The sequence below is a fragment of the Camelus ferus genome, chromosome 11, assembly GCF_009834535.1.
Source record: "Camelus ferus isolate YT-003-E chromosome 11, BCGSAC_Cfer_1.0, whole genome shotgun sequence".
Taxonomy (NCBI): Eukaryota; Metazoa; Chordata; class Mammalia; order Artiodactyla; family Camelidae; genus Camelus; species Camelus ferus.
In genome coordinates, this window is record NC_045706.1 from 38022803 (window position 1) to 38048525 (window position 25723).

General features: G+C 33.7%; 1 protein-coding gene across 1 annotated transcript in view; it reads right to left on the reverse strand.

Moving 5' to 3' along the window:
* Positions 1-25723, reverse strand: part of PCDH15 (protocadherin related 15) — a 1335438-nt gene that overhangs the window by 108581 nt on the left and 1201134 nt on the right. The window contains exons 27-28 of the mRNA XM_032491427.1: positions 15970-16110; positions 14131-14243 (exon numbers count right to left, since the gene is read on the reverse strand). Coding sequence (XP_032347318.1) covers positions 14131-14243; positions 15970-16110 — 254 coding nt within the window. The remainder of the gene's footprint in view (positions 1-14130; positions 14244-15969; positions 16111-25723) is intronic.

Genomic DNA, 25723 nt, shown 5'->3' on the forward strand with positions numbered 1-25723 from the left:
AGATGAATTTGTACATTTGGACTTTTTGAAGGGCATAACAGCAAACTTTTGAAACAGGTTCTTTAATGCTTTTCTGTGTTATTTTCTACTGATTAGACTCTGCTTTTAGGTATGAAATAGCATATGAAGATGAGAAACCATCATGCAATCTTGAAATACATTAATGCAGTCATACATATAACATGAAAGAAGAGAAAAAGATACTCAGGTAGAGAATTTAATTATTTCAATTCAATTTTACTTTTAACAGTTGAATGAATGTACTACCTCACAATAGCATAATAAAAACAGACATCCAAATTCTGCTAGAACTTTTTAAGAAAGAAAGAGAGTAGATATTAAAAGTTCTCATCACAAGAAAAAATTGTAACTATATGAGGTGATGGATGTTAACTAAACTTACTGTAGTAATCATTTTGTAATGTATACATATATCAAATTATTATGTTGCGCAGTTTAAATGATACGATGTTATTTGCCAATAATATGCTAATAAAACTGGAAAAAAGTTATAGCTGGATATCCCCTACCTAGTTCCTTTATCCCTACTGCACTGTTAGTTATTAAATTTTGAAAAAGTTTTAAAAGCCTGAGAGGTTATTTTGACAAACAAAATTTCCTCATATATATGGTAATTTATTATTTAGAATCCATTAGCTAAAGATTTTAAATGTCCATTACCCCAAAACTGATTCAACTATGTACTATGTCTAATTGGAAATTTGATTTTTTCCTCTTTTTTGTACAATACCTACTTGATACATTGAGAAATGAAAATAAAATAATCACATAAAACCTCTTAATCCTGGAATTACTTTTTAAAAATTTGAGATGTAAATGTTATAAAATTAGAAATAATGTATGGCAACATTTTGAAAACATTAAAAAATGCTACTGTTTTTGTATCATCATTCACAGTGTGACATTTCTCTCTTTAAATATTTGCATAAGATATTTTACTATTCTATCTGTTCTGCCACTTTTGCTGAAGAAAACACACTATTAGCATGGTGCAATGAATTAAAATTAGACATAATTTCTTCAGTGTCCTCAAATTTCTCTGTGATAATGAACAATGTTTTAATATGGCTCATAAACACCCCCAAAATCTGACTCTACTTCTGTCTCCACACTCACCACCAAGCATTCTCTCATACAGATTTCTATGCTCTGTATTGGACTTGGAATTCTTAGAACATCCTACAATTTTCCTCCCTCTGGGCCTTCACGTATGCTACTGTTTCTGCCTAGCATAATCTTCCCCTGGCTAATTTTTTAGGTCACTTCTTTAGGTTTGTACCTTAACACTGCTTTGTCTGGGAGATTTTTCCTTTTAGGTCTCATCTATTTCTCTTCATCACTGTCCTACTCTAGGCCAACCGTCATTGTTCTTTGCTTAAAACCCTATAGTTTTCTATTAACTAGTCCATATTCAGCTACTTTGCCTCCTTTCCCGTTTGACTTTCAAAGAGTGGTCAGACATCTTTTTTGAAGTTCACAGGTACTTCTATCAGCATCAGTCTGAGCTTTCTCAGCCCACTACCTGATTGCCATGTTTCAGTGGCTTTCCAGTGCTCATGGGATAAAACTCAAATACGCAGTATTCCCTATATTCTGCCTCATCTTACAGCACAAGTTACCCTCATCCTCCTTTCCTCAGCAGTACTGGCCTTCTTTAAATTCTTGGATGTGTCTTCCTCCATTCCAATTTAGAATTTTTATGCAATCAGTTTCCTTCCAATTCCTGAGCCCACTATATTCCTTCACCTACAAGTGCAATTATTACTTATTCACATCCCAACTGCTTTTTCCAAGAATACTTTCTCAGATATCCCCCATTACTGTTTCTGTATACTTTGTTATAAGTGCCCATAAAGCCATGTTTCTTTTTCAGTATCATTTACCATTGTGTAATTATAATCTGATTCTTACCATCATTTGGTTAATTTCTGTCTACTACACAGATTATAAGATATCTGAGGTTAGGAACCATGAATATTTTGTTCAGCATTATTATTCCCAATGCAGTTATGTGCTCAGTAAATATTCCCTGACAGGATGGGGAAAGGGACTAATGCCATTTGAATATAGCAGTCGTTCTATTTTATTTGAAAATACTTTCAATATCTGTCTTCTCCTATGAATTGTATACTTTAGAGAGGCCATGTCTTCCCTATTAACTGTTCCATTCTATAATCTGTACATAGTATTGTGCTTAGACAAAAAAAATTGTTCAATAAATCAGTGAACAAAGATGCTGGATGAATTAAGTGGAAATAAACTTCCTGTTTCACCTATTTCATTCTACCCCAAACAGAAATCTTAGCTTACAGAACATTGAGAACTTTCGTAAAAAGACAAATAAAATATCGCAGAAGTGAGATAGAAAAAGGCTTCACAAACCAGTCTGTAAGGGGCTCTTATCTTGTCTGTGCTCATCCCGGACATCAAGAACTTGACTCAAAGGTGTGGGAATATATCTCTATATGACAATAGTTGCAGGAGTTATTTCATTTATGGAGATGAGTAGAAGATGATATCAAGAATAATAAACCATATTTGGTCATGAGAACCCTATAGCTTTAACCATCACATATACATTCAAGGCAATATTATTTAAACTAACATTCAAATTGAGTAGAAATCCATTCCCCACGTTGCAACTAAAGTGACATTTCCCTAGAATTAATTTTTTTAATCAAGAAACTGGTGAGGATTTGCTAACCAATGAGGGTAGAGAAATGAACTCCTGATATTTTTTATTGCATCCACTTTTTCTTTCTCACCTCTTTATTTGCTTTTAGGCAATTATTTATTCCCACCACCCTTATTTGGAAAATATGGTAAATGTGTGTTATTCTTCCAATCACAGAAGCAGAAAGTTTTTTATCCCATCACCGGGAGCAGCCAGAAGACAGACGATTAGATTGTTTTTTCCCTTTCTGTGTATAAAATCCTTGGATGGCCAATACATGGCATAAGGTTATTAAACAATAATAGTACAACTACACTCTTAAGCATGTTCTCTGTACCAGGTACTTTACAAAGTTCTTTCTCTCATTTATAAAGTAAGCATTGTATCCCTTGGGAATTTCTCCTCAGGAAGCTATGGTGTCTTGCCCAAATTCAGTCGACAGCCGATAAATGGTACAGCCAGGATTAGGACCTTAAGACTCTTATTATGCTATTTTGACTTAACACATGTTTGCATTTATTAACAAAGTAAAAGTAATGCTCCCTGTTGTATGTTGTACTCAAACTAAAATTTCCCATAGATAGAATGCAATGAAAGAATGGAATCTGCAATAATTCTTTGTTTGGAAAAACTTGTTTTAAATTCTAAACAATGGATTCAAAATAACTGTTTGAACTTGAGGCCTTTGTTGTTGGAAGACTTGCTTCACTCTGCTATGCGGGTCAATGTCAAACTATACATAATATTGAAAATGTGAAGGAGGAATTCAATTCCATGTGGATACAGAGAAAGCCTATGAAAGTTGAAATGAAGGATTGTCAGAGTCACTCTTCCAATAGTTAAGGAGGCAAAATCTATTATCTTTGAGGCAAGATTTTAGTAGTACCATAAAAAGACAGGAAAGGTTATCTTCAGGTAAAGTCAGTTCTCATATTGAACAATAAATCTAAATTAAAATAGAAGACAACTTTAGCAATTAAGTGATGCTCTCTGCATGAGGGTTTATTTTATATTTATAGTTTTCAAATACCTTTCTCTTTCTTTCTCATTCTTTGAAATCAAGACCAGTAGTTCCCCCTAAACTACTGTCCTTATTGAATAAAACTCTTCTCAAAATCCCAAAGTCCAAACTTATATGGTTTATATAAGAATAATGGCAATGTTTCTCAATATAAGATAATTTTAATTTTCTTGAATAATGAAAAGTTAACTGGAACTGTTCACTCAAGCCATTGTGATAACATTGTTTTCATTTTGAAGTATATAAAAATGGATTCCTGGTCGTTAAATTATGGTTTTTATCTGCTTTTGTGTATCAGGAGGTAGGCTGTTTATTCTTTAATTCTTTATAAAATCTATTCTATTTTTATTTTTCAGTATAAAGCCTTTCAGGAAGCTTAAATATAAATTGTATAAATTTTTTGCATTGTCATTTGTTACAAGATTAATTCACATTCATCAGCAAAGTATCGATTTTTTTACTTTAATAGGAAAACTAACAAGATTATTTTCTTGATTCAAAGGTATTTAGTTCTTTTTAAAGTCAAGATATTTATATGTATGTTATTCTTATTTTGGATTTACTATATTAAATTTCAATAATACCAGAAATTGAAAATGACTTACAGTATTTTTCTAAGAGTTAGCAAAATATCAACTTGTTCAAGAAGTTAATGAAAATACTTTAGGAACATTTGCCCCTTCTCTTCTCTATATATACAAATATAAATTTTGAATTTCTCTTTTTATGGAAATTACATTTTAAAATGCATGAATTCTTAAAAATGAATATAAATGTGGCATTAAAAATCATGCGAAGTTTAATAATCAATGTTGATACACTTGCATTTTAAATAAATACCAAATGTATGTCTATATCGGTAGCATATTTGTTTAGAAAATTTGTAAATAATTGTCTTTGGTACAGTTTTGATAAATTGTATAAGAAACTGCATCTCCCATTCAAAATCAATATTCACATTTAGACTCTATGATCTATTCCAGACATGTTGACCTTTCCATGATATTTACCTTTGAAACTGATGACAAGTGAATCCCAGTGTGTTTAAGTCCTTAGTCCATCATCCTGAGATGAAGGCCAAATGTCATTCTTCAGAACACTAACTCACATGACCTACAGGAGTCAATCTATTCTCAAGTAATATGATGTGTCTGAACTACTATTGGGATTTTGGTATTTCTGTCTGGATTAAATGAAAGATATATAAAATGTGTTTTCTGACTATGATAGTGTAACTATTTTCCAGATGATCCAAGTACATAATTGACTGAAAACCTCTTATCAGACATGGACATGTGGCGGCAATGAGAGTGTACCTCACAGATCTCCAACTATAGGATGTACACTTGAGCAAGGTCCCAGCTGTGGTGCTCGGATGTCTATTTCTGTGTTTATATGAAGGTCATGCCTCCTCGGGGATGCTTGCAAATAGTGATTGAGAAAAGCAGAGATGCTAAGGCAGGTCCTTCCCTGAGAGACACAAGATTTCTCTGACATGGGAATCTTACTTAAATCATCATCCAGAACCTTACTGAAATGACACATTACTCACTCAAATGACACAGTAAGGTAGGATGTTTATGTACAGGCTATCTCCCTTTTCTTCAGTTGGGGGTCAGAATGCATGTGCTTTGAAGGTTCTCCTAGCCTTACCCTGCTTCCTCCTTATTTCTTTTCCACTCATCTTAATGTCTATTAAAGGACGAACCTGAACAAACACAGGACATTAAGGGAATAGAAATTCAAAAGGAGTATTAGTATTTTGAAAGATACAAATTAAATTCAAAATATTCATGAACATTTAGAGAAACAGTTCTAGGAAAAATAAACATGAAAAATTTTTTTAAGATTTTACATAGAAATTTAATACATATTAAAATAAGTATTAATATATATTGATATATTAAAATGAAGATGAATACATTGAATAGGTTTAATATACATTAATTTACATGGAAACAATAAAAAAAGAAAGCCTAACTGTGATAGTTAACCATTATTAAATATCATAAACAATTTGCCATATGGATTTACTAAACTAGTATGAGAAACTGGAATTTCATTTCTTTCAGTTCAGCAACTACGTGGTTACTATCACACTTCTGTCTCATATTAATGGCAGACATTGCCAGGTATGCAGAGTTCTCTTTCTCAATAAGCATAATCCTTACCAAGACACTTGCTAATAATCAATAGGAGAGCATTGTCACACCTGTCTTAAGTAAGGAGTTTAGCTCAGTTTCAGTTGTAGGGTAGCAAGATATTCCACCCCAAAATACGCTGCTTTGATATATTGATTATATTGAGCAGTAGGTACTTTAAAAACAGCAAATGCAGGGAGAGGCTTTCTCTGAATCTCCCTTATCTACCTGAAGACAGATCCTTGAAAAGGAACTTAATCATCTTAGATTCTCTCCCCAAGAGTTTCATCGATCAGGGAAGATTGACTGTGATCCTAGGAGAGGAAACTAGCAGTAGACACCACGCCCAGACCAAAACTGCCACAAACTATCTCACCTCTGATCTGTTCTACTAGGGACTCATTCATCTTTCCTAAAATTATTTACTCTCCCCCAAGAGACCTGCATCCTCCCTCCCGTTCTCCTATTAAGATGGTATTTAATCCTGAATTCTAAAGCCATCTCTTTGAGTTGCTCATTTTCCGGTGCATGTCCCTTGTATACGTGAGAAATACATGTTAATAAACTTGCTTTTCTCTTGTTAATCTGTCTTTTATTACCAGGGTCTCAGCTAATAACTCTGAAGGGTACAAGGAAAATCATTTCCCCCCCCTTTCATAGTTATACTACTTGAAAGAGGGAGAGAATGCTAAAATTGATGAAGGATCAGGTAAAAATACAGAAAAAAATAATTTAAAAGAATAAATACATCAATAATAATCTCAGCATAAGGAATGACTTCTCAACATTTACAGCTATCCAAAGATTGAAGGGGTGAGTTTCTCACAACTGTAAGGTTTTTAAAAGAGCCTAGTCAACTTTGTGCCGAGGATATTGCAGAAATCAAGAATTATATTATTAAGCTGAATAAATGATCTTTATCGTCTATTTCATTTGAAAACAGTTTTTATGAGTAAGATTAGCCTATTTTTCTCTACTTTCAAGGAAAATTAAATTACAAAAAAAAATTTAAATTAAAATATAAAATTGAATATGGATATAGAGAAACTTCTTAATTACCTGAATGGTAATAACTCAAAAATAAGGATTATTTGTATAAGGCAGGGCCTCATATTTGGACTTCATTCATTGCAAAAAATAAATTAATAAATAAAGACAGCTGGAAATGATTTTGAAAAGAGTGGGTTGTTTTGACAATAAAATATAAAGAATATCATGATCTCTTTAAGAAATCTGTTTTTGGGAAAGGGAAGTGAGGAAGTATATAGAAGGATGATTTGGGGCATGCAAACTCTGTAAGACACTTAAATTATTGCTATATCCTTGTTTGTTAAAAAGAGAAATGGAAAGATTCAAATAAGGTAAGAATGATGCATGGAAAATAGAAATTTGTTACCATTTTGAAAGTTTTGATTGTGTGTAAGCTTCTAAACAATATGATTGTTTACAATTATAGAAGTAAATATTATGTAGTCTGAAGAGTTATACACTTCTCAAAAATTTTAAGAAGTACTCAGTGTTTTCTGTAAAATGTAGATGTTCATCTAATGACAAATAGATGAAGCAGATGCTGTCTTGATCCTCCATTTAACCTAATTAAATGACTCAAAGAAAGATCGAAGGTTTGAAGGTTTGAAGAGGTCATGAAATTAACAAAATGAGTCTGTTTCCAGTATTACAACTGCCGGAGGGGACCAAAGAGAAGTAAGTGCATACTTATTTTAGGAATGACTATAAATCTGGCCATTATAAAAGTAAATATATATCTGCATGGGGCAAATTGCTTTCCCATCTTGAGATTCTTCCTACACTTAAAAATTACTTGAAGCCAGACCATCGGGAAACAATTTTAGTTCATGGCATTTGAGGAAAGACAGAGTCAAATGTTTTCCTTATACATATAAAATATCACCATAGTATAAATTATAAATAAAAACAATAATGTGAGAAATTGCTCTTCTAATTTTGACAAACTAAATTATTTCAATTAATATAGTATGGTCTGTAAAATCATCGAATAATTTTGCAAACTTCTTTATTTCTTTTTCAAATAACCATTAGTTAAAAAGTAAGGTTTTAAATTATGAATAGGACACAGAGGTGTAACATAATTAAGTATGTGCAAGGAGGGTTTACCTTTCTGCTACTTTAGCATTGGTCAGCTAACCTACTAATTACCTGCCACCTAAAATTTAGCTGCTAATATTTACTATGATGTTTACAAATTGTTTGTTACTATTTATACTTTTATAATTTTAGAAAAGATAATGATAGGTCCATTATTATACTCCAGCAACCAAGTTATTACTGGTAGCTCAACATTTAAATGTTTTTAACTCCATTAATAGAATAATGGATTTTGTTTCTTTGTCTAGGTAGAACTGGTATGTTGGAAAATATTTTGCCAAATAGTAAATGCCACCTCTCGAATGTTTTCTGATGTTCTCCACAAAGACAGCCCACAGCTCATAACTCTCATTTACACTCTATTATGATGTTTTCATTTTCATTTTCTTTTTTCCTTTTACTTTTTCATTTTACTTTTGTGATCAAGACAAGCAGACTTCTCAGGAAAATGGAGAAAGTAATTAATTGTAATCAAATAATAAAGCAATAATAACCAGTTAGAAATCAAACTTTAGCTTGCAGTCCAGTAAGGTTTGGTTTGCTATATATAATATAAATACTTGATAAGCTAAAATCACTAGAAATAATTTAAAACACTCAAAAATGTTCATGTAAGATTTGCTTTGAATTAAAAAGTATTCATTCTTTTACTATTTTAAGAAGAATGTAATCTGTTTTATCAATACATATTTAAAAATAAAAATATTTCTATACTATTACATCATTAGACTATTACATCATTAGTTTATGTACCCAATATTGTAGGTTCTTAATAGAAACAAAGTGATTTTAAAATGACTTACTGCTATTAAAATCTATAATTTGTCTAAAATTACACACTAAATGTGCTAGTTCTCCACATACACCATTTCCCCCATTTTCCTCAGTGATAGAGGTGGGGCTAGGGCATAGCTGCCTTGCTGGGAACAGCACTCCTCCACTCTTTCATAGCTAAGTGGACATTTGTCTGGGTTTTCAAGACGGCATGTGCGCTGATGTAAAGTTTACAACTCCTACTTCACTTGGTTCAGGAAATCTCTAGAGGTGGATTTCTGCCCCTGTTCCCTTGGATTTCTGTCCCTGTTCCCTTTCTATAAAGTGAAATAGCAATAATTAGTATTATTTTGAAACAGAATATCCAAGATGAAAGACCCTAAATTGTCCTGGGTTCCTGAATGAATGCATGGAAGAACCGCATGAAGAAGAGCTTCCGCCAACCTACAACAGCCACTTCAGACTCTCATGTGAATCCAAACTACATGTACTTTTAAAATTCTTTACACCATTGAAATTTACAGGCTTCTTTTTACAGCAGCCCAACCTACCTTAACTAATCTTAGTATCCTGAGACTTAAAGATTTAGTAACTGGCCATTCCACAAAATAAGATGGTAATTGGGCCAGGGGAATGAGGTCAAGTTAAAAACTCATTTCAAAATTCTAAAACAAATGAATATTTTATCTTTAGGATCTCTCTTTAGCACTGAGTCATTTGTTGAAAACTATTTTTTCCCTAAGAAATGCAAAAGTCAATATTCGAATGAAGACATTCCTAAGATATTAAAAACCAAACATAACTCAAATCACAATGCTACCTATCTTGGATTACTATTTTCATTTTGTAACCCATAAGCATCCTCCTCCCCACAACCTACCAAGAACAGAAATTTTATGTTATCATTTTTTGATTCCCTGAAATTTGACAACATAAAGTTGAAGTTTTTCCACCAGGAGCAATTCTGTAGTGGAGGTAAAATTTTACCTCTAACCTCTTAGGGTTTTTGTTTTTGTTTTTGTTTTGGCTGAGCTTAAGTATTAAACTAAAAGAAAACAGATTAACAGGAGGAAGTATATACATTCATGTAAGTTCATGTGACATGGGAGTCCTCATCAGGAAAGGAAGACCCAAAGAAATGGTGAAACCTACATATGTTTATATTAGGATGAACACAGATAGGCAATAGAAAGGAAGATATAAATTATGTTAAAAAAGGTCTGTTTGTATAGAATTATCTTTGGTTTCATTCCTCATTAAAAAATGTTTCTTTAAAAAAAATGTTTATTTTCACCTAGTACAGGGAGGGTATCTTTCATACTAGGAGTTTTTATCTCCTGTTTTCAGGAAGAAAAGGTGAGAGTAGAACACTCTTCTTGTATTTGTTCATTTTAAACTGTTTTCAGCTCAAAATAAACCTGTGCCAAAGTGGCATGTTTTGGAGTGGCATATTCTGCCATCCTTCAAGTCCAACACAAGGGATCATCTTGATAATCAAGTACTAAAAGCAATGTTTAGCAACTTTGGAAGTTTTATGCAATTAGCTAAGGCAGTAAATGAATTAAAAAAAAAAAAGACAGGGAAGGGGACATACGAGGTTTACAACTTCCCTTCCTTCCTTCCTCCCTCCCTTCCTTCCTTCCTTCCTCTTTCTTTCTTCCTTTCTTTCAAAAAAGGAACCCGTGCTGACTTTGACAGCAATCTGAAATAGTCTAGCCATTCTGACAAAGATGGTGGTTGAATGTACAAAAGGAAATACTATATAGAAATAAAACTATTCTACCACAAATACTGTTTTAAAAATGACCATCTGGGAAATAATGCAATATAAATGAGAAAACATTTCTAAAATGATTAATATATGATGAGTTGTTTTATACTAATAAAACATTGACCAACTATACTAGTTGTAACAATACAAGCTCCTAAATTTCTTGCTCACATAACAGTTCGTTGAGTGTCTTCCAAGGTAGGTAGCTTTCCCCTAGGCTGTAATTCAGAAGCCTGGGCCCCTTTTAATTTGTATTTTTATAATTGTTAACATATGAATCCCAAGGTTGCCTGGGTATTTTTTCCATTTCACCTATCCATAAGAGGAAAAGGTTAAGTCAGGCCAAGAAATGATACAGACCATATTTTTCCATGTTTTATTGGCCATAACTCAGTCCCACAGTTCCACTGAGCAAGTGATGCTAGGAAAAAAAACTCTAACTGAATGCCCAGGAGAAAGAGGAAAGGATTTACTAGGCATCCAGACACTATCTGTTTTGTACCTTTCCCAAAATTTTCAAAGGAATGGAAAGATGATTGATGAAGAAGATAATCATCAGCCTTAGGTTTCTTTTTTTTTAATAGTTCATTCCATGCTTTATGTCAAATTTTAGTCTATATAAACACTTAACTACATTGATTTGCTTTTATTCATAAAGCAGTGTCTTCTATCAATATTTGGCATGATTTTTTCATTGTTCAAATTTTCTGGGTGTCTGACAGAAAACAAAACCATCCTGTTCAGTATCTAAGTACTATTAAATCCATTTTGGCAATTATACTGATTCTTACTTAGGATTCTCTTCATAACCTGTAGGATGCAACAAGAGTACCCAAATGCTGGAATAGCACATGGACTAGGGTAGTCAAGGGCACTATTTGCAATTGTTAGAAATGCTCTTCTGGAAGGTCAAAAATTATTCCACATGTGCTCATGTGACTGCTTGTAATTTTAGCAGCAAATAATTGGCTAGCTCTTTCTTCTCTAACAATTTTATTAATAAAATACATTTGCGGTTAATAGTTCTATGCAGAGAAGATAAGAAATGGTAAATTATTCATTGAAAAAAACATTTTTTAAAGGTGGCATTAAACAAAGGCAATTAAAACAAGAAATCGAAATGAGCAATGCCCTGATGAGATCCATGACCTTGGCCTTAATGCCACATTTTAGCAAAAAGAGTTAGTGAGCAATGCGATAGAGAAGTCTGGAGGCATCTGTCTACTGCTAAGGAAACAGCTCCAAATGAATGCACAGAAAAGGGACACTATTTATTGAGTTTATTTAAAGGGAAAGTGTTATTCAGGACGCAATTAGTTTTTCTTTGGGGACTTCCAAGGAATGAGTAGACTTGGGATGAGAAGTTTTGGAGAAAAAAGGCGGGAATTTTGTTAAGCTGAAACAGTGAGGAATTTCTGGACCCTCCTCAAATAGTAGGTACAATTTTGTAAGTACCTGATCTAGATAAGGTGGTGAGAAACACAAGTGGGTTTACATCCATACTGGTTCTTGAGAAGACCAAAATAAACACTTTTGGGAAAATTATCAAAAAGTAAAAAACTGTATATCACATAGCAAAGAACTGGAATCCATAGGTTTCCATGTCAACAAGAAAGGAAAGGAAATAGGTAATAATGGACATAAAGAAGAAAATGACCTTTAACACAGACTGACCAAGAATTCTTACTGTTTTAAATACAGTTTACATCTCAATGGTTTACGTATGTGTTAGGTAGAATTTTCTTGTAATTATACTACATAATTTAATTTAGTGTTTGAATCATGTAAAGGCAGCTTTTATTGAAAAAAAAAAAAAAAACCCAACCTATTTGGTTTAATGTGGGAAATGTTCCCAGATGCATCACCTCCTCCTCCCTCAAGATCTTAATCCTGCTTCAGCTTAAAATTCTTAAGTAGTTCTTAGAAATTATGAGAACAATAAAATACAAATTCTAGAATATGATAAAATATTCTATTATATGAAATCCTCATTTTTTGAACTGCAGTCAATATCATTAAGTTCCAATTTGTCTCTAGATAGATTAAATTCATTCAATGTCATTCAATACATTCTCCCATATTCCTTATTAACACTTTTGTACATGCTGATTTTTTTTGGCTTGGGGCATTGTTCCGCATTTTTGTGGAGTGGTTAAACTCTACTTTTCCTTCAAGATACAGATCAAAACTGTGTTGATCATGTTCAGACACAGTTGAGCTCGTCTGCAACATGCTTTCCTAGTACTGTGAGCTTCTACTGTGTTTTCACAGTGTACTGTATTTTTCATATAGTTCTTTGTTCCTACTCCATGGTTGTGAGGCTCTGGAGTCCAATGATCAGCTGCCTTTAATACTACGCCCAGAGTGAGTATATAGTAAAATACAGTATATAGTGAGCCTCCTTCTAATGTTGGTGAGAAAGCTATCTCCTATGGGTCCTAACATACTAATAACTGTACATTAATGTTTTAACTTACTGGGTATAAAAAATCATGAAAGAAAATTCTACCATATTTGCGGGAGAGCGTTATAAAACTTTCTTTCACTTGTATCCAATCATGAAGCAATCACAAAAATATGGTGACTTGAATTTCATGATTTTTTTCAATAAATTATTTACCTTCTAAGGATGGGGATATATATATATATATATATATATAAAATGCATATGTGTGTGTATGTATATATATACATACACACACACACCTTTCTCTCCCTCACACATACACAAACACATGCTATGGACAGAATTTTGTCCACTTAAAATTCATATGTTGAAGCCTTAACCCTCAATGGGATGGTATTTGGAGATGGGGCCCTTGGGAGGTAATTAGGTTTAGATGAGGTCATGAGAATGGGGCCCTTATCTTGGGATTAGGGCTCTTAAAATAAAAGAGACACTAAAGAGCTTGTTTTTTGTTTTTTGTTTTTTTCACTTTCCTCCATATGAGGTTTTGGAAAAAGTCAGCAGTCTGCAAGCCTCGAAGAGACCTCTCACCAGAACCCATCAGGCTGGAACCAAGATCTTGGATTTCCAGCTTCCAGAATTGTGAAAAAATAAACATTTGTTGTTCAAGCCACCTAGATCTTGAATTTTGTTGGATAGCCTAGCCTGACTAAGATAGTATATACACAGACTCTACAGCTCTTAATATATATTATACACAGAAGCACACACACTGTCTCTCTCTTTCTCTCTTATTACATAGGAAATATCATTTCAGATACATGTCAAAATTATATGATATAATGTTTCTGGTAATAATAGGAAACTAAATGTCTAATTCTCACCATTGAGATCATTAATCATTTGCCACTTAAGCCTAGAAATATAACGTAATTTTCAAAGTTTGCTTTCATTATTTTTAAAGGATACATTATTCATTGGAGCATTACTAAAACTGTTATTTTTCACTAAATTGTCATTTTAACTCTATTAACATGTAAAATAAATATAACATTATGCTAATTCAGAAAAGCTTAAACTAGATTTAGAAGCCCATTTCCTTGATTAATTCACATCATCAGTTTTGAGAGGCTGAATCCAAACAAAACAAAACAAAAACCTTCACATGCCACAAAACCCGACAGGAATCGATACCTGTATTCCTCCTGTGTGAAGCGTGGGATTTCTCCAGGATGTAAGACAAGAATTTTCACAGTGGCACTGCTGGACATCACAGGCTTACCATCATCAAATGCAAGAACCACCAACTTAAAAAGAAATAAAAATTCATGTTAAAGACAATTAACAAGAAGAAAATAAAAGCAGCATTTTTCTAGATATGTTTTTAATCATTGGACTTCCTGGTTCTCAAAGGGGGAATGGGGTGCAATGACCATGTCCTCACTGCCTACCAGGCAGCAGAGATTGTGCCACCATCTGCTACATATGTTCCCATTTAACCTTCACAGCAGTCCCACCAGGTAGACGTCATCGTTTCCATTTGCTAGATGAGAAAACTCAAGAAAGTTGAGTTAATAACTCTATTATAAAAAAAAAAAAAAGAAAATACCAGTAAAACAAGAACAAGATACTACATCTCTCCAATTATAAACTCTTTTCCACAATCCCACTGGTGCCTACAGTAAAAACATGAGCCTTTATCAGCATCAACACTTATTTAAAAAGTGTTAAATTCAGTCATATCGATAGCAAAAAAGCTAATTAGCCGGCTTACAAAAAGAAATTAATTTTTCCAGTGAATTAATTGTCTGCAAGATTATAGGGCAAAAACACTTCACTCTGGAGGATAAAATTGGAAATCTTTGTAGTTTAACACACTTTGATATGCACTCCCTTAAAAACAATTAAAATCTATAAATCCAAGTTCATACTGCAGAGCAGAAAATGTTCAAATAAAGAAAAGCTTTAGTCATAAGATGTAAAATCTGTGTATTATTTGTTACTAAAATAGCTTTTATATCTGATACTTTTCTTTGATAACCTATATTATGTCAAGAAAATTCTAATGTTTCTTTTGAGAGATATTACATTTCAAAACTATGTGTTTCTCTGGAATGTACATAACCTTGGAAGCTGCAGGTTATTAATCTAAATTAATTCAACGTAGACCATGAAACCAAAACCAAGGATCATCCTGAGAGCCCCAATTTATCTTCAATTTAATACTTTACAAACAGAACAATTATTCCAAATAGAGATAAAATTATGTGAGATATAGTACTAGCTGATATTAACTGTATTAACTGATGAAGCTATTTCCCCAATGTTTGGTCAAAGGTTTTATTCCCAAAAGCAAAAACATTTTCTACAGAAAATGGAAACAGTCAAACACTAAATAAAGTGGATTATTTATAATAATAGCAAAGTAGTATTATTTCAAATTCTCCAAAAATACATCATGAGTACATAAACTTGATCCAACAATTGCTTCTAGGTACTTATCTTAAGGAAAAATATTAGCAAGTGACAAATAATATTTGTACAAGCAGTTTCATGATAGTAAAGATTATAGTAACAAAAATTAGAAACAGCCTAATTACCCTACAACGGGGCATTAGACAAAAAAAAAATAGTGTATTTGTACAATAGAACATTATGCAACTATTAAAATGATAGCATTAGTAGTATTTATTGGCATGGGCCATATATAACTAAGATTTTAAAAAGCAGTATGAACAATATGATTGTGTTATTTTAAAATATATATTCATATACTTTTATTTGCATGGAATGTCACTATAAGGATAGGGATTATAATGGTAAATTCTAGTTATCTCCAAGATGTGAGTATCAAGTAATTTTTTTTCTTTTTACCTAACTGTATTTTCTCAGTGTCCATGCAGAAGAAAATGTGTTGTTTTGTAAGCTTAAATATTAGAAAGGAGAAAAATGGAAAGAAGTATGGTTATCTGTTAAACTCTCCATCAAAAGTTAAACATCAAATAGACACTGTGGGGAAAACAGTGTACTGACCTTGAAAATTGTTGTGGGTTCTTCATTAAGATTGACCCGAGTTATTACTCTTCCTGAACCTTCTTCTACATCAAAAATGCTGGCAGGATAAGGAAACTGGACATCATCTACTCTATATCTCACACGACTTGCAGGTAATCCCTAAAACAAAATTATGTATTATTTTGCAAAATGAAAACAAAAGGTAGTGATAATGTTAGACTCACTGGTAAAACAAATAGTCTTACAGAAATGAAGAATCATATCTTAACTTTTCATACTTTCACATTTGAAATGTAGCAGAATCTTTAGTTCTTTAGGGTAAGAATTTGAATAAACGAAGGGTCTTTACATGTTATTTAAACTTATGTAAAAGAATAAATTAATGGTGGTTGCCTTGGGTGTCTTCTCTTCCACATTCCTCTAATTATATGAAACCTCACCTTCTTACTTGAACACAGGGTCTATTTAATATTTTATCTTCTAGGACCATTATAAGTTACATTCTTTGTTATATTTATTTGAACTCTGTGATACTCAGAGGATGATGAAGTGTGGAGGATTGAGGTAAAGTAGAGGAGTGGATATGGAAGTGAAGGAAACATTATTTTCCATCTGCTATATGTCAACTTACCATGCTAAGTTTTTTTCATAAATAAATTCATTCTCACAACTATCCTTTAAGATAACATTTCTAATGATGATAGCTATAATAGTAAAATGATGATAGCTAACATTGGTTGAAAGCTTGTTATGCACAAGAAGCATACTAAAAAATGACACATGTATTGTCTACCACTCATTTTTAAATTAATGAACTTGAGGCTTATAGGGAGTTTAAAAATGTTGATTTGCCCCAGACATAGACTGAGATAAGTTGGAGAAGTAAACGAAAAATTCATTTTTAAAGAAAGAAATTAACATTTGATAATGTTTAGTTAAATTTATTTTAAAAATTTTTTAAAAATCTCTTAAGCCAGTCCTAGAAGTCAAATAAACACATCCGGCACAGAGCTAGTATGTGGCAGAGTTTGACTTCAAACCCAAATAGATACTATATTACACCTGGAAACTCTTTAAAGAAAAACACCTCTATCTGACATTATTCTGATGTGCTAGAAGTAAGGATGTCACTCCCACGGGCAGCCTTGGTTAATGACACTGTGTGGAACGTTGGTTCTGAGAACACAGCCCTCTGTATTGTTAAGTTTTTCATAACTGTCCTTGAATGGGATTTTGTTGCTCATGTTGGTTCCTGTTGTTCATGTTTGCCCAAACATAGGACAGATATGTTATGCTTCAGGACTTCTATAATTCCCTAATCATTATCTGTAAGTCCAGTCCTTTCACACGTTACACCTCACAGTTTATCACCACCTCCTCAAACACTGTGACTGTTTTCACTCTCTGTCTTTCCTTCTTCCTATCAGTTGCTCTGTCTCAGACTCCTGGCTTGTTATCAAATGAAGGTCCTAGAACTAGAGCATGGATCTTCAGATTTATAGTCAAGTGGACTTTATATCTCACTATGTAAGGACTTAATGTATGAAACTGTGATGTGCCTTAAAATGGGTTTGATTTACCAAGACTATGCTGACTACGTTATTTGCGGAGTTCGAGCTGGTATACAATTTGAGTATTAAAATGACAAATTAAAATTCAATTTATGTGTCAGGATTTTGGACATTTTACCTTAAACTCAAAGGGATAAAAGTCGGCCTGTGTCATTATGAAGTGACATAAATTAAACATGTCAATTTAAACAAAATACCTTACTAATTTGGGGTAAAAACTTTATTAAAATATGTACATATTTATATTTGGGGGTATTGTAAAGATGCTGTTAGCACGGTGTTTTTATGAAAATTTTATTCTCAAATTTTACAGTATCATAGACGACACCAGACACTTCATGAGTCCAGACACTGATATCCTAAAGTTCACAAGCGAGGAGTAGGTAAGCGCTGTACCAGACCAGAGGCAGAGCTGGGCATGTTTGCTGTCACCCTGAAAGCAAGGATGAGGAGGAGAAAATATCAACTAGCATCTATGTACCTGGCATCGGCCAAGTGCTTCTGTTCTCCATTAAAACCAAGTTTTAATCCTGCGAAACAGTTGTATTATTCTTACATGGAAATGAAGTTTAAAGAAGTTAAAACTGCTGTACAATATGATTTTTCCTAGTTAAATACAGAAGCCAACACTGGTGACACTATTCAATCACTGTGAGGGACTCTGGGGATGTTTGCCAACCATCATTGCCCTCAGGAAGGACATGACTTATGGTATCTATTAATAAATGAATTAATTAATTTGTTTGTTCATATATTAAGCTTCTTTCCAAGTGTGATTGGAAGTAGTATGTGACTTATTTAAATATTTTATGATTTCCAAAATGTGAGAGGCACGGTAACTTTGTGATGCCATTTTATCTACTAAATTTGACATGTGTAAAACTCAATAAACATTAGCATGAGACAACACTACTGAAATCATCATTTATCCTGTGTGTGTGTGTGTGCGTGTGTGTGTGCGTGCGTGTATAAATATGGTGATACAGTGATACTCTGAATGAGACATTTTTTCCAGATGATGGGAACATGACAGACAAAAAACCCTGTTATAGTGGTACTTACATTATATATTTTTTAAATCAAAAAGGAACATATTTATACAGATTGATAACATTAATATATCAGAATAAATGTAAATGTATATAAAATAAATTCTTAAGATCTCAATTATTTTCTTCATTACTCAGTAAATTGCTATACTTTTAATTTTGATGCTTATAGTGGGTGTGAAATACAATATGTTTTGACTTTATGATGGTGAGAATGTAATTAATTACTACAGAAGGTAATTGCAGGTCTTGCAAACACAGGGAATTTCAATGAGACTGTAATGGACCAAAATAATTAAGTCCTTAATATCAGGGGATATCTTGAATTAGTCATTTTTCTTAAATACATAATTATCAAGAAATTACCTACTCAGACCCACATAATTTTCCTCATAATAATGGCAATCACATTATATGAGGGAATACTAAACCTATTATTATCATTACACACAAACATTAAGTAATTCGTTTTCAAGTACACAAAGATTTTTCTCCCTGATGTGGTTTCAAAATTCTTTTGCCTATGTCTTTGAAAGCAACTAATCTGATTTATTTTGTAGGAGTGTAATTCACAAAATCTCCCAAGTATGATTTAGTATCAGGGGTTACTGTAAAGTAGTTTATATTGTTTTTTGCAGTCATAATGACTTAGGGTGTTTTTTGTTTGTTTGTTTTTTTGTTTTGCTTTTTGTTTTGTTTTGTTTAGTGGATCTTAACTGGCTGCTAAGGTATCGTTAAAAAAAAATTAAGAAAAACTGCAGGTCAAAGTCTCCTGTAACCACTGAAGAGATCACGTGCTTTTCTTTTTTCTTTCTCCTTTCCTAATTTTTAACACTGGAGTGATTATGATGTTTTGACAACAGAGTGAGTCAACACTCTTATAAGCAAATTCCTTATATAAGATGTCACTGATTTATATGTATAATTCAGTTTCTGCAGATATGGTATTAATAGCTATTAAAGACTCTAAGAAATATTTGCTGCAAGATTATTTACCACTAACTCTTTTGGGAAACATGTTTTTCAAAGGTAAACATAAGGAAATCCCTAAGACATCAAATAAGAAATTATATAAACCTTGTAAAATTTCCTCATATGGACGAGTTTGTTTACATTCATAAAGGTAATAGTGGGCACACATTCAACTTCCCTCACAAAAATCAACTCACAAAACCAAAGGAACAGAAAAATAGGGATGAAACTGAACTAGAGTTAGTAATTAGTGATCCTGTCCCCTCTGCCGTAAAACCCTCCCATGTTGCTTACAATGAAACAAAAAAGCTTGACATTGTCTCCATGGCCTACAAGAGTCCACAGGATCTGACTCAGGTTTACCTCTCCAGTCTCCCGATAAAACTGCCTTATTTTGGTTTTGAAACTAATTTTTCTTTTTTCTACTTGAGGGCATAATTTCTCTGCCATCCCACTTTGCCTTGGAAGCACCTCCTTATCTTCCAGGCCTAAGCTTTGAGTCACTTCCTTCAGAACCTTCCTTGACTACGCAGACAAAATCAGGCCCCACCTTGTCTGGTTTTACAGCACCCGGAAGATTTAATTCTTGGAGCTCTTCCTAGTTTGTCATTTCTATTTACTTGACTGAGTTTTCATTAATTTCTATCTCTTTAAATTTGAAATTCTAAGAATAGGAAACATGACAATTTTAACCCCTAACACTTACTGCAGTTCCCTTAAATAATACTGGATGCACACATACATAATAAATATTGAGGAATATGTACTTTGTTTGGACCACAAGGACAGAGATTTAAGTTAAACATAATCCATAGTTTATGGAACATTTTTATCATTGGATCCACTAGACACATTTTCCTCTCATTTCTTTATCTCCTTTCACGTTCACACCTTGATTTCACCTCCTTTTCCGTCAGAGACAAACATTGTAACGCATTTCAGGAGTGTCTTTCAATTAGGCTGTTGTGGTAAATTACATCGTTGTTCAGCAATATCCACTTCCTTCCCCTTCCTTCCTGCGGCACTGATTTTGGGCTCAGCCATGTGACTTGCTTTGGAATGTGAGAGACAGGGATACACAACCAGAAGCTTTACACATGATCATGTGGTTGGGCATGTTCTGTTGTGAGCCCGTCTTGCACTGCATGCAAAACAGACCTACTTAGTCATGGATCTCTGAAGGAAGAGGCATGTGGAATTGGCACGAGCCCACCCAAACCTTCAGCCTGAAACCAGGGCCAGCCAATCCTGTGCTGCCTCAAAGATACATGAATAAAAATATAAACCTTTTTTTAAAAGTGAGCCAGTGTTACTCTGGTATTGTTAACTATGAAGCATTTTGGTAGGAAAACCTAACTGGCACTTTTGTGTGCATTTTTTTAACTTTATATAATAGTGTTATTTTCTTTTTCCCGCTATTTTCAGAACATTAGGTTCATACATTCTAGTCTTGTAGCTACGTGTTCATAAAATCCTGCTGTGTTAGAAGTTCACAGTACATACTTCCCAATTCTAGGTGTATATCTAAAAATAATTGAAATCAGACTCTTGAAGAAATATTTGCACTGCCATGTTCATTGCAGCATTATTTACAATAGTCAAGGTAAGGAAATAATCTAACTGATCATCAGTGGGTGAGTGGATTAAAAAAATGTGGCATATGCATACAATGGGATAGTATTCAGCCTTAAAAAAGAATAAAGTTCTGTAATTTGTGACAGCATAGATGAACCTTGAGGATATTACACTGAGTGAAATAAGCCAGTCACAGAAGGACAAATACCACGTGATTCCAATTAGATGAAGTATTCAAAACAGTCAAACTGAAAAAGAGAAACAACGGAATTGCTGCTTGGGGAAGGGGAAATGGAGAGTTGTTATTCAAAGGGTGTAAGGTTTTAGTTATGTTATTTTTGTTCTCATTTTACAAATGTGAAAACTGAGGGACAGAGTGACTAAGAAAATTGTCCAGGGCCATGTGGACAGTCACTAGGAGCTTTAAGAGTTGAAACCAGCCAGTTTCACCCCAGAATCCTTATTGTTGAAGCCACTAAAATCTTTCTTGGGCTGATGAACATGTATGTAAGTTTGCAGATTAAAAGGGACCATCCTATACCAGACACAATCCATGCAGAGAAAGGCGTATCTAAATATACACCAGTGAAAACATTTCAGTCTTGAAATGAGTCTTACAAGCAGAAACAAACAAACAAAAACCTAAAAATTAAGAAAATTAATATAGCCTCATACTTCTACAATGTTAAAAAACAGAAAATAGTGGAAAAGCATATGGATAGTTTTACAGGGCAAAAGTTTGAACCCAAGGCTCTAATAGTCTAAGTTTTTTGTTCTGTGTATAAACAAAAGAATTCCATACATATAAAAACTCACATGGTATACATCTTTCCAAAGAATTGAAGACATATATGAGTAAACCAAGAGATGCAACAAGATGAAGAACTTAAAAATGGGTAAGTCAGAATATGAAAGGAACGGCATAAATCCTATGTAGCCTTAAACACAGAAATAAGTATAAGTAGTTGTGAATATGGACAATAAACATAACTTAAATGCTATAGATAATTTCTATGGAGAATGCACATAAGTAATTTTTTGAAGAAAATGTAATAAAAGAAAACTGATTGTCTCAAAAACAACAACAACAAAAATACCATATAAATAAATGTCACACTCTCAAAATAAGACAGACACATGAAAAATTAAGGGATATTAAGTAAGATGCAGGAAAGCAGAGGCCAGTTTACCATGAAAGTTACTCATGAGTTTCTAATTAACCAAGCCATGGACCTTCAACTGGCTTGATTTCATTTTCCTTGCCCTGTCTGTTTAAAAAAAACAAACAAAAAAAGAAAAACAAAGAAACAAACAACCCCCCCCCAACAACAACAAAAACAAACAGAAAACAAGAACAAAAATAAAACAAAACATTCTCTACCATTTAATTTCCTTCTTGGCATTGAAAGCCTCCTTTCATCTGAACCGCATCACTAGCAGATTTCTCTTCTACCCTCTCTTCATCTTTCCTTCCTCTGGTTCTTTCCACTCCACAGCTCCTGCTCCATCCACAAAAGGGCAAAACCTGAGGCTTTATTTCCAAGTTTTCCTTTTATCTGGTTATGTTTTCTCTCTTGGAAAATGCTATTTATTCTCATCGCTTCAGCTTCTATTCACATGTCTCCTCTTCCACACGTTGTCCTGTGCTGTTACACCCATATTTTCTACCTGACCCACCCCTGGCCCTTGCAATACAGCCAGGTCATCCTGGCATTGGATCAAAGCTGCTATGGCAACCCAGTAGCTCCCTCAGTTCTTCTTCACGAGGTTGTTCACCTGTGCTAAGGAATCTTGGCTCCATCCTGCCGTCTGCCTCCTGCCTCCTCTCAGCACTATGTCTTATGTATTCTTTAGTTTGATGAACCTATAACTCTGGGAAAGAGATATGCTTCCTGCCGACCCAGGCATTCTGGTTCCTGGATAGATCTGGTGAGTATCACTCCCTCACTTGCCATGTCCTGACTTAGTTCTCTCAGCCTCCATGCCCTGGGTAGGGAATCAGACAACTTCTATCATTCTGTAGATGACTGCACTTAGATATTTTGAAATCATTTAATATTAAACTCTTCCTAGTTTGATTTCATTATTTTCTCCTTAAAATAGCTTTCTTTTCTGCCTACCTTATTTCTATCGACTAATGTCATGAACATCTTTAATATTCCAGCTAGAAACTTAATTAATTTATTAATTAATTTATATGGAAGTATAGTCAATTTACAATGTTATGTTATTTCTGGTATACAGCAGGGTGATTTCTTTATACATATATATATATATTCCTTTCCATATTCTTTTTCATTATAGGCATTCTTTTTCATTGCAAGGTGTTGAATATAGTTCCCTGTGATATACAGTATAAACTTGTTGTTTACCTATTTTATAAATAGTAGTTAGTATCTACAAATCCCAAACTCCTAATTTATCCCTCCCCACCCCTTTTCCCCTCTGGTAACCATCAGTATGTTTTCTATGTCTGTGAGTCTGTCTCTGTTTGGTTAATAAGTTCATTTGTGTCTTTTTTTTTTTAGATTCCACATATAAGTGATATCATATGATTGACTTTTGATTGTGCTTTCATTCTGTTTGTGATCTTCAACCTCCTGCCCAATCACTGTTAATCCTTCTAACTTCAATTGCTTTTACATATTTTTATTTTCTCCATTTCCATCAACCACCTTTTTTTTTCATGCTTAAGTGAAAGCAATTGCTGCTAACTCATCATCTCATCCAGTGAAGACTGCATATCACAGGAAACAAATTGTTCCAATATGCAGCTTTGATTTTGTCATTGTCCTGTTTGTAAGACTTCAGTAAGCTTCCATTTTCTATGTAATAAAATGGGTTTTGTAAAGCCGTATCTGCCACATTTCCTGTCTACAAGTGACTCTCTAAGACAGCCTAATGTGTTCTTTTAAATAGCTCACATTTCTTGGTTCAGACCATATTACACAGATTTATGAACGTCTGATGAGTATTTCTGACTCTGCAATTTTTGATGCATTTCCTTTGCCAGTTTCTTCTACCCTCACTTAAATGAATCTCCTACATTTTTTAAAAGTTGAATTCCTGTCCTGAGCAGGCTCAGATCACACCAGGAAGCATTCATTTCCTCATTCTTGGCATCTTTCTTGCACACTATCATGGCTCACTCTGACTCTACCTTGTCATATTTTTATTTAAGTTCACACACACACACACACACACACATACACAAAGTTTTCTGATTGGTTAATTTATTCACTAAGTATTGTGAAGTGTCTGTGTTGTGCCAGGCACATGTTTGATTGCAGGTCTACTGCCTACATCTCCAAGGGTATGGAAGAATTGTGAAGTGGGTAATGGTAAGGACAGGAGTTAACAGGCTTTGACGGTGTTAAAGTCAAGAATTTGGATGATAAGAAGCCAAGATACTCTTTTAGAGGGTCTCTTCTCATTTCCTCTGGCAAGAAATTCAAAATAAAGCACATTATTTAAGCCATAAAGCCTATGGGTGAGCCCCAGACAGAGCTTGTTATATTTCACTCAATTCCCTTGGAAACCTCTCTTGCTGTGGTGTATTGAGAGACTAATCCCATGAGGTTTATTCTCATCCAGAAAAATAATAATAATAATACGTCACTGGATGACACTTTTGTAAAGGCTAAAAAACCCTAAATTTTATAAACATTAGTGTTATAACAAAAGAAAAACGCCCTGTTAGCCCTGGTAAGCATGGCAGCTTCTTAATTAGAAGAACATTTACATCTGAAACAGTTAAATCTAATATTGATCTCAAGTAATGTCAACAATATAATTGTTCTTGAAAAGAATCGATAAGCCACAAAAAGAGAAAATGACACAGAGTTTTAAAATACTTAGATAAGCTTTTTCTAGACATTAATCACGTGTAAACTTTCTCATAAAACCCTGCCTTTTGTATTCATTTTCACTTTCAAATCTAATTATAACCCATTGTCATTCTAAAGACCAGGTCCCAACTGTTTCACAGTGTGGTGTCTTTCTAATTAAGTGAGCGACACCAGAGGGACTCAGGCTAGGCTACATCTATTCAATTTCCACAAGTTGATGTGCACCGTGAAAACAGTTCTCGATTATTTCCCTAACAGCTTTGATGTGAAGGAAAAAATTAAACACAACGCTGAGCCCAGTACGTTCCCTCCACGTGTTCCAGGGTCAGCAAGTGTGGTTAGCAGGCACTGATCTTTAAAACCAGAATTTCTGCTACATTGCTAGCAATAACCTAAATCAATACAGCAAGACAACACAAGCCAGTAAGTAGTGAGTGGTGCAAAACAGATCTGAATCAATGAAAAATGATACAGAACAGCCATATTCTCTGGAGATAAAAACTCATTCTTATAACACTCCTCGCCCCGAACAGTTTTAACTGTTGCACACAAAGCAAGCAAGCAGCAGATCATGGATAAAGATGATTGTTGTTTTCATTCCACAGTTAGGCCCTCTGCTTATAGACTGCAACCAAATGACTATGTGGAGGGTTAAGCGTTTTGAAAACAATGCCATAATTACCGGGCATTATTCGGTGACCTCATGACATTTTTAGTCATACATCACAGAAAAGAAAAAAACTGACCATCTTTTTCA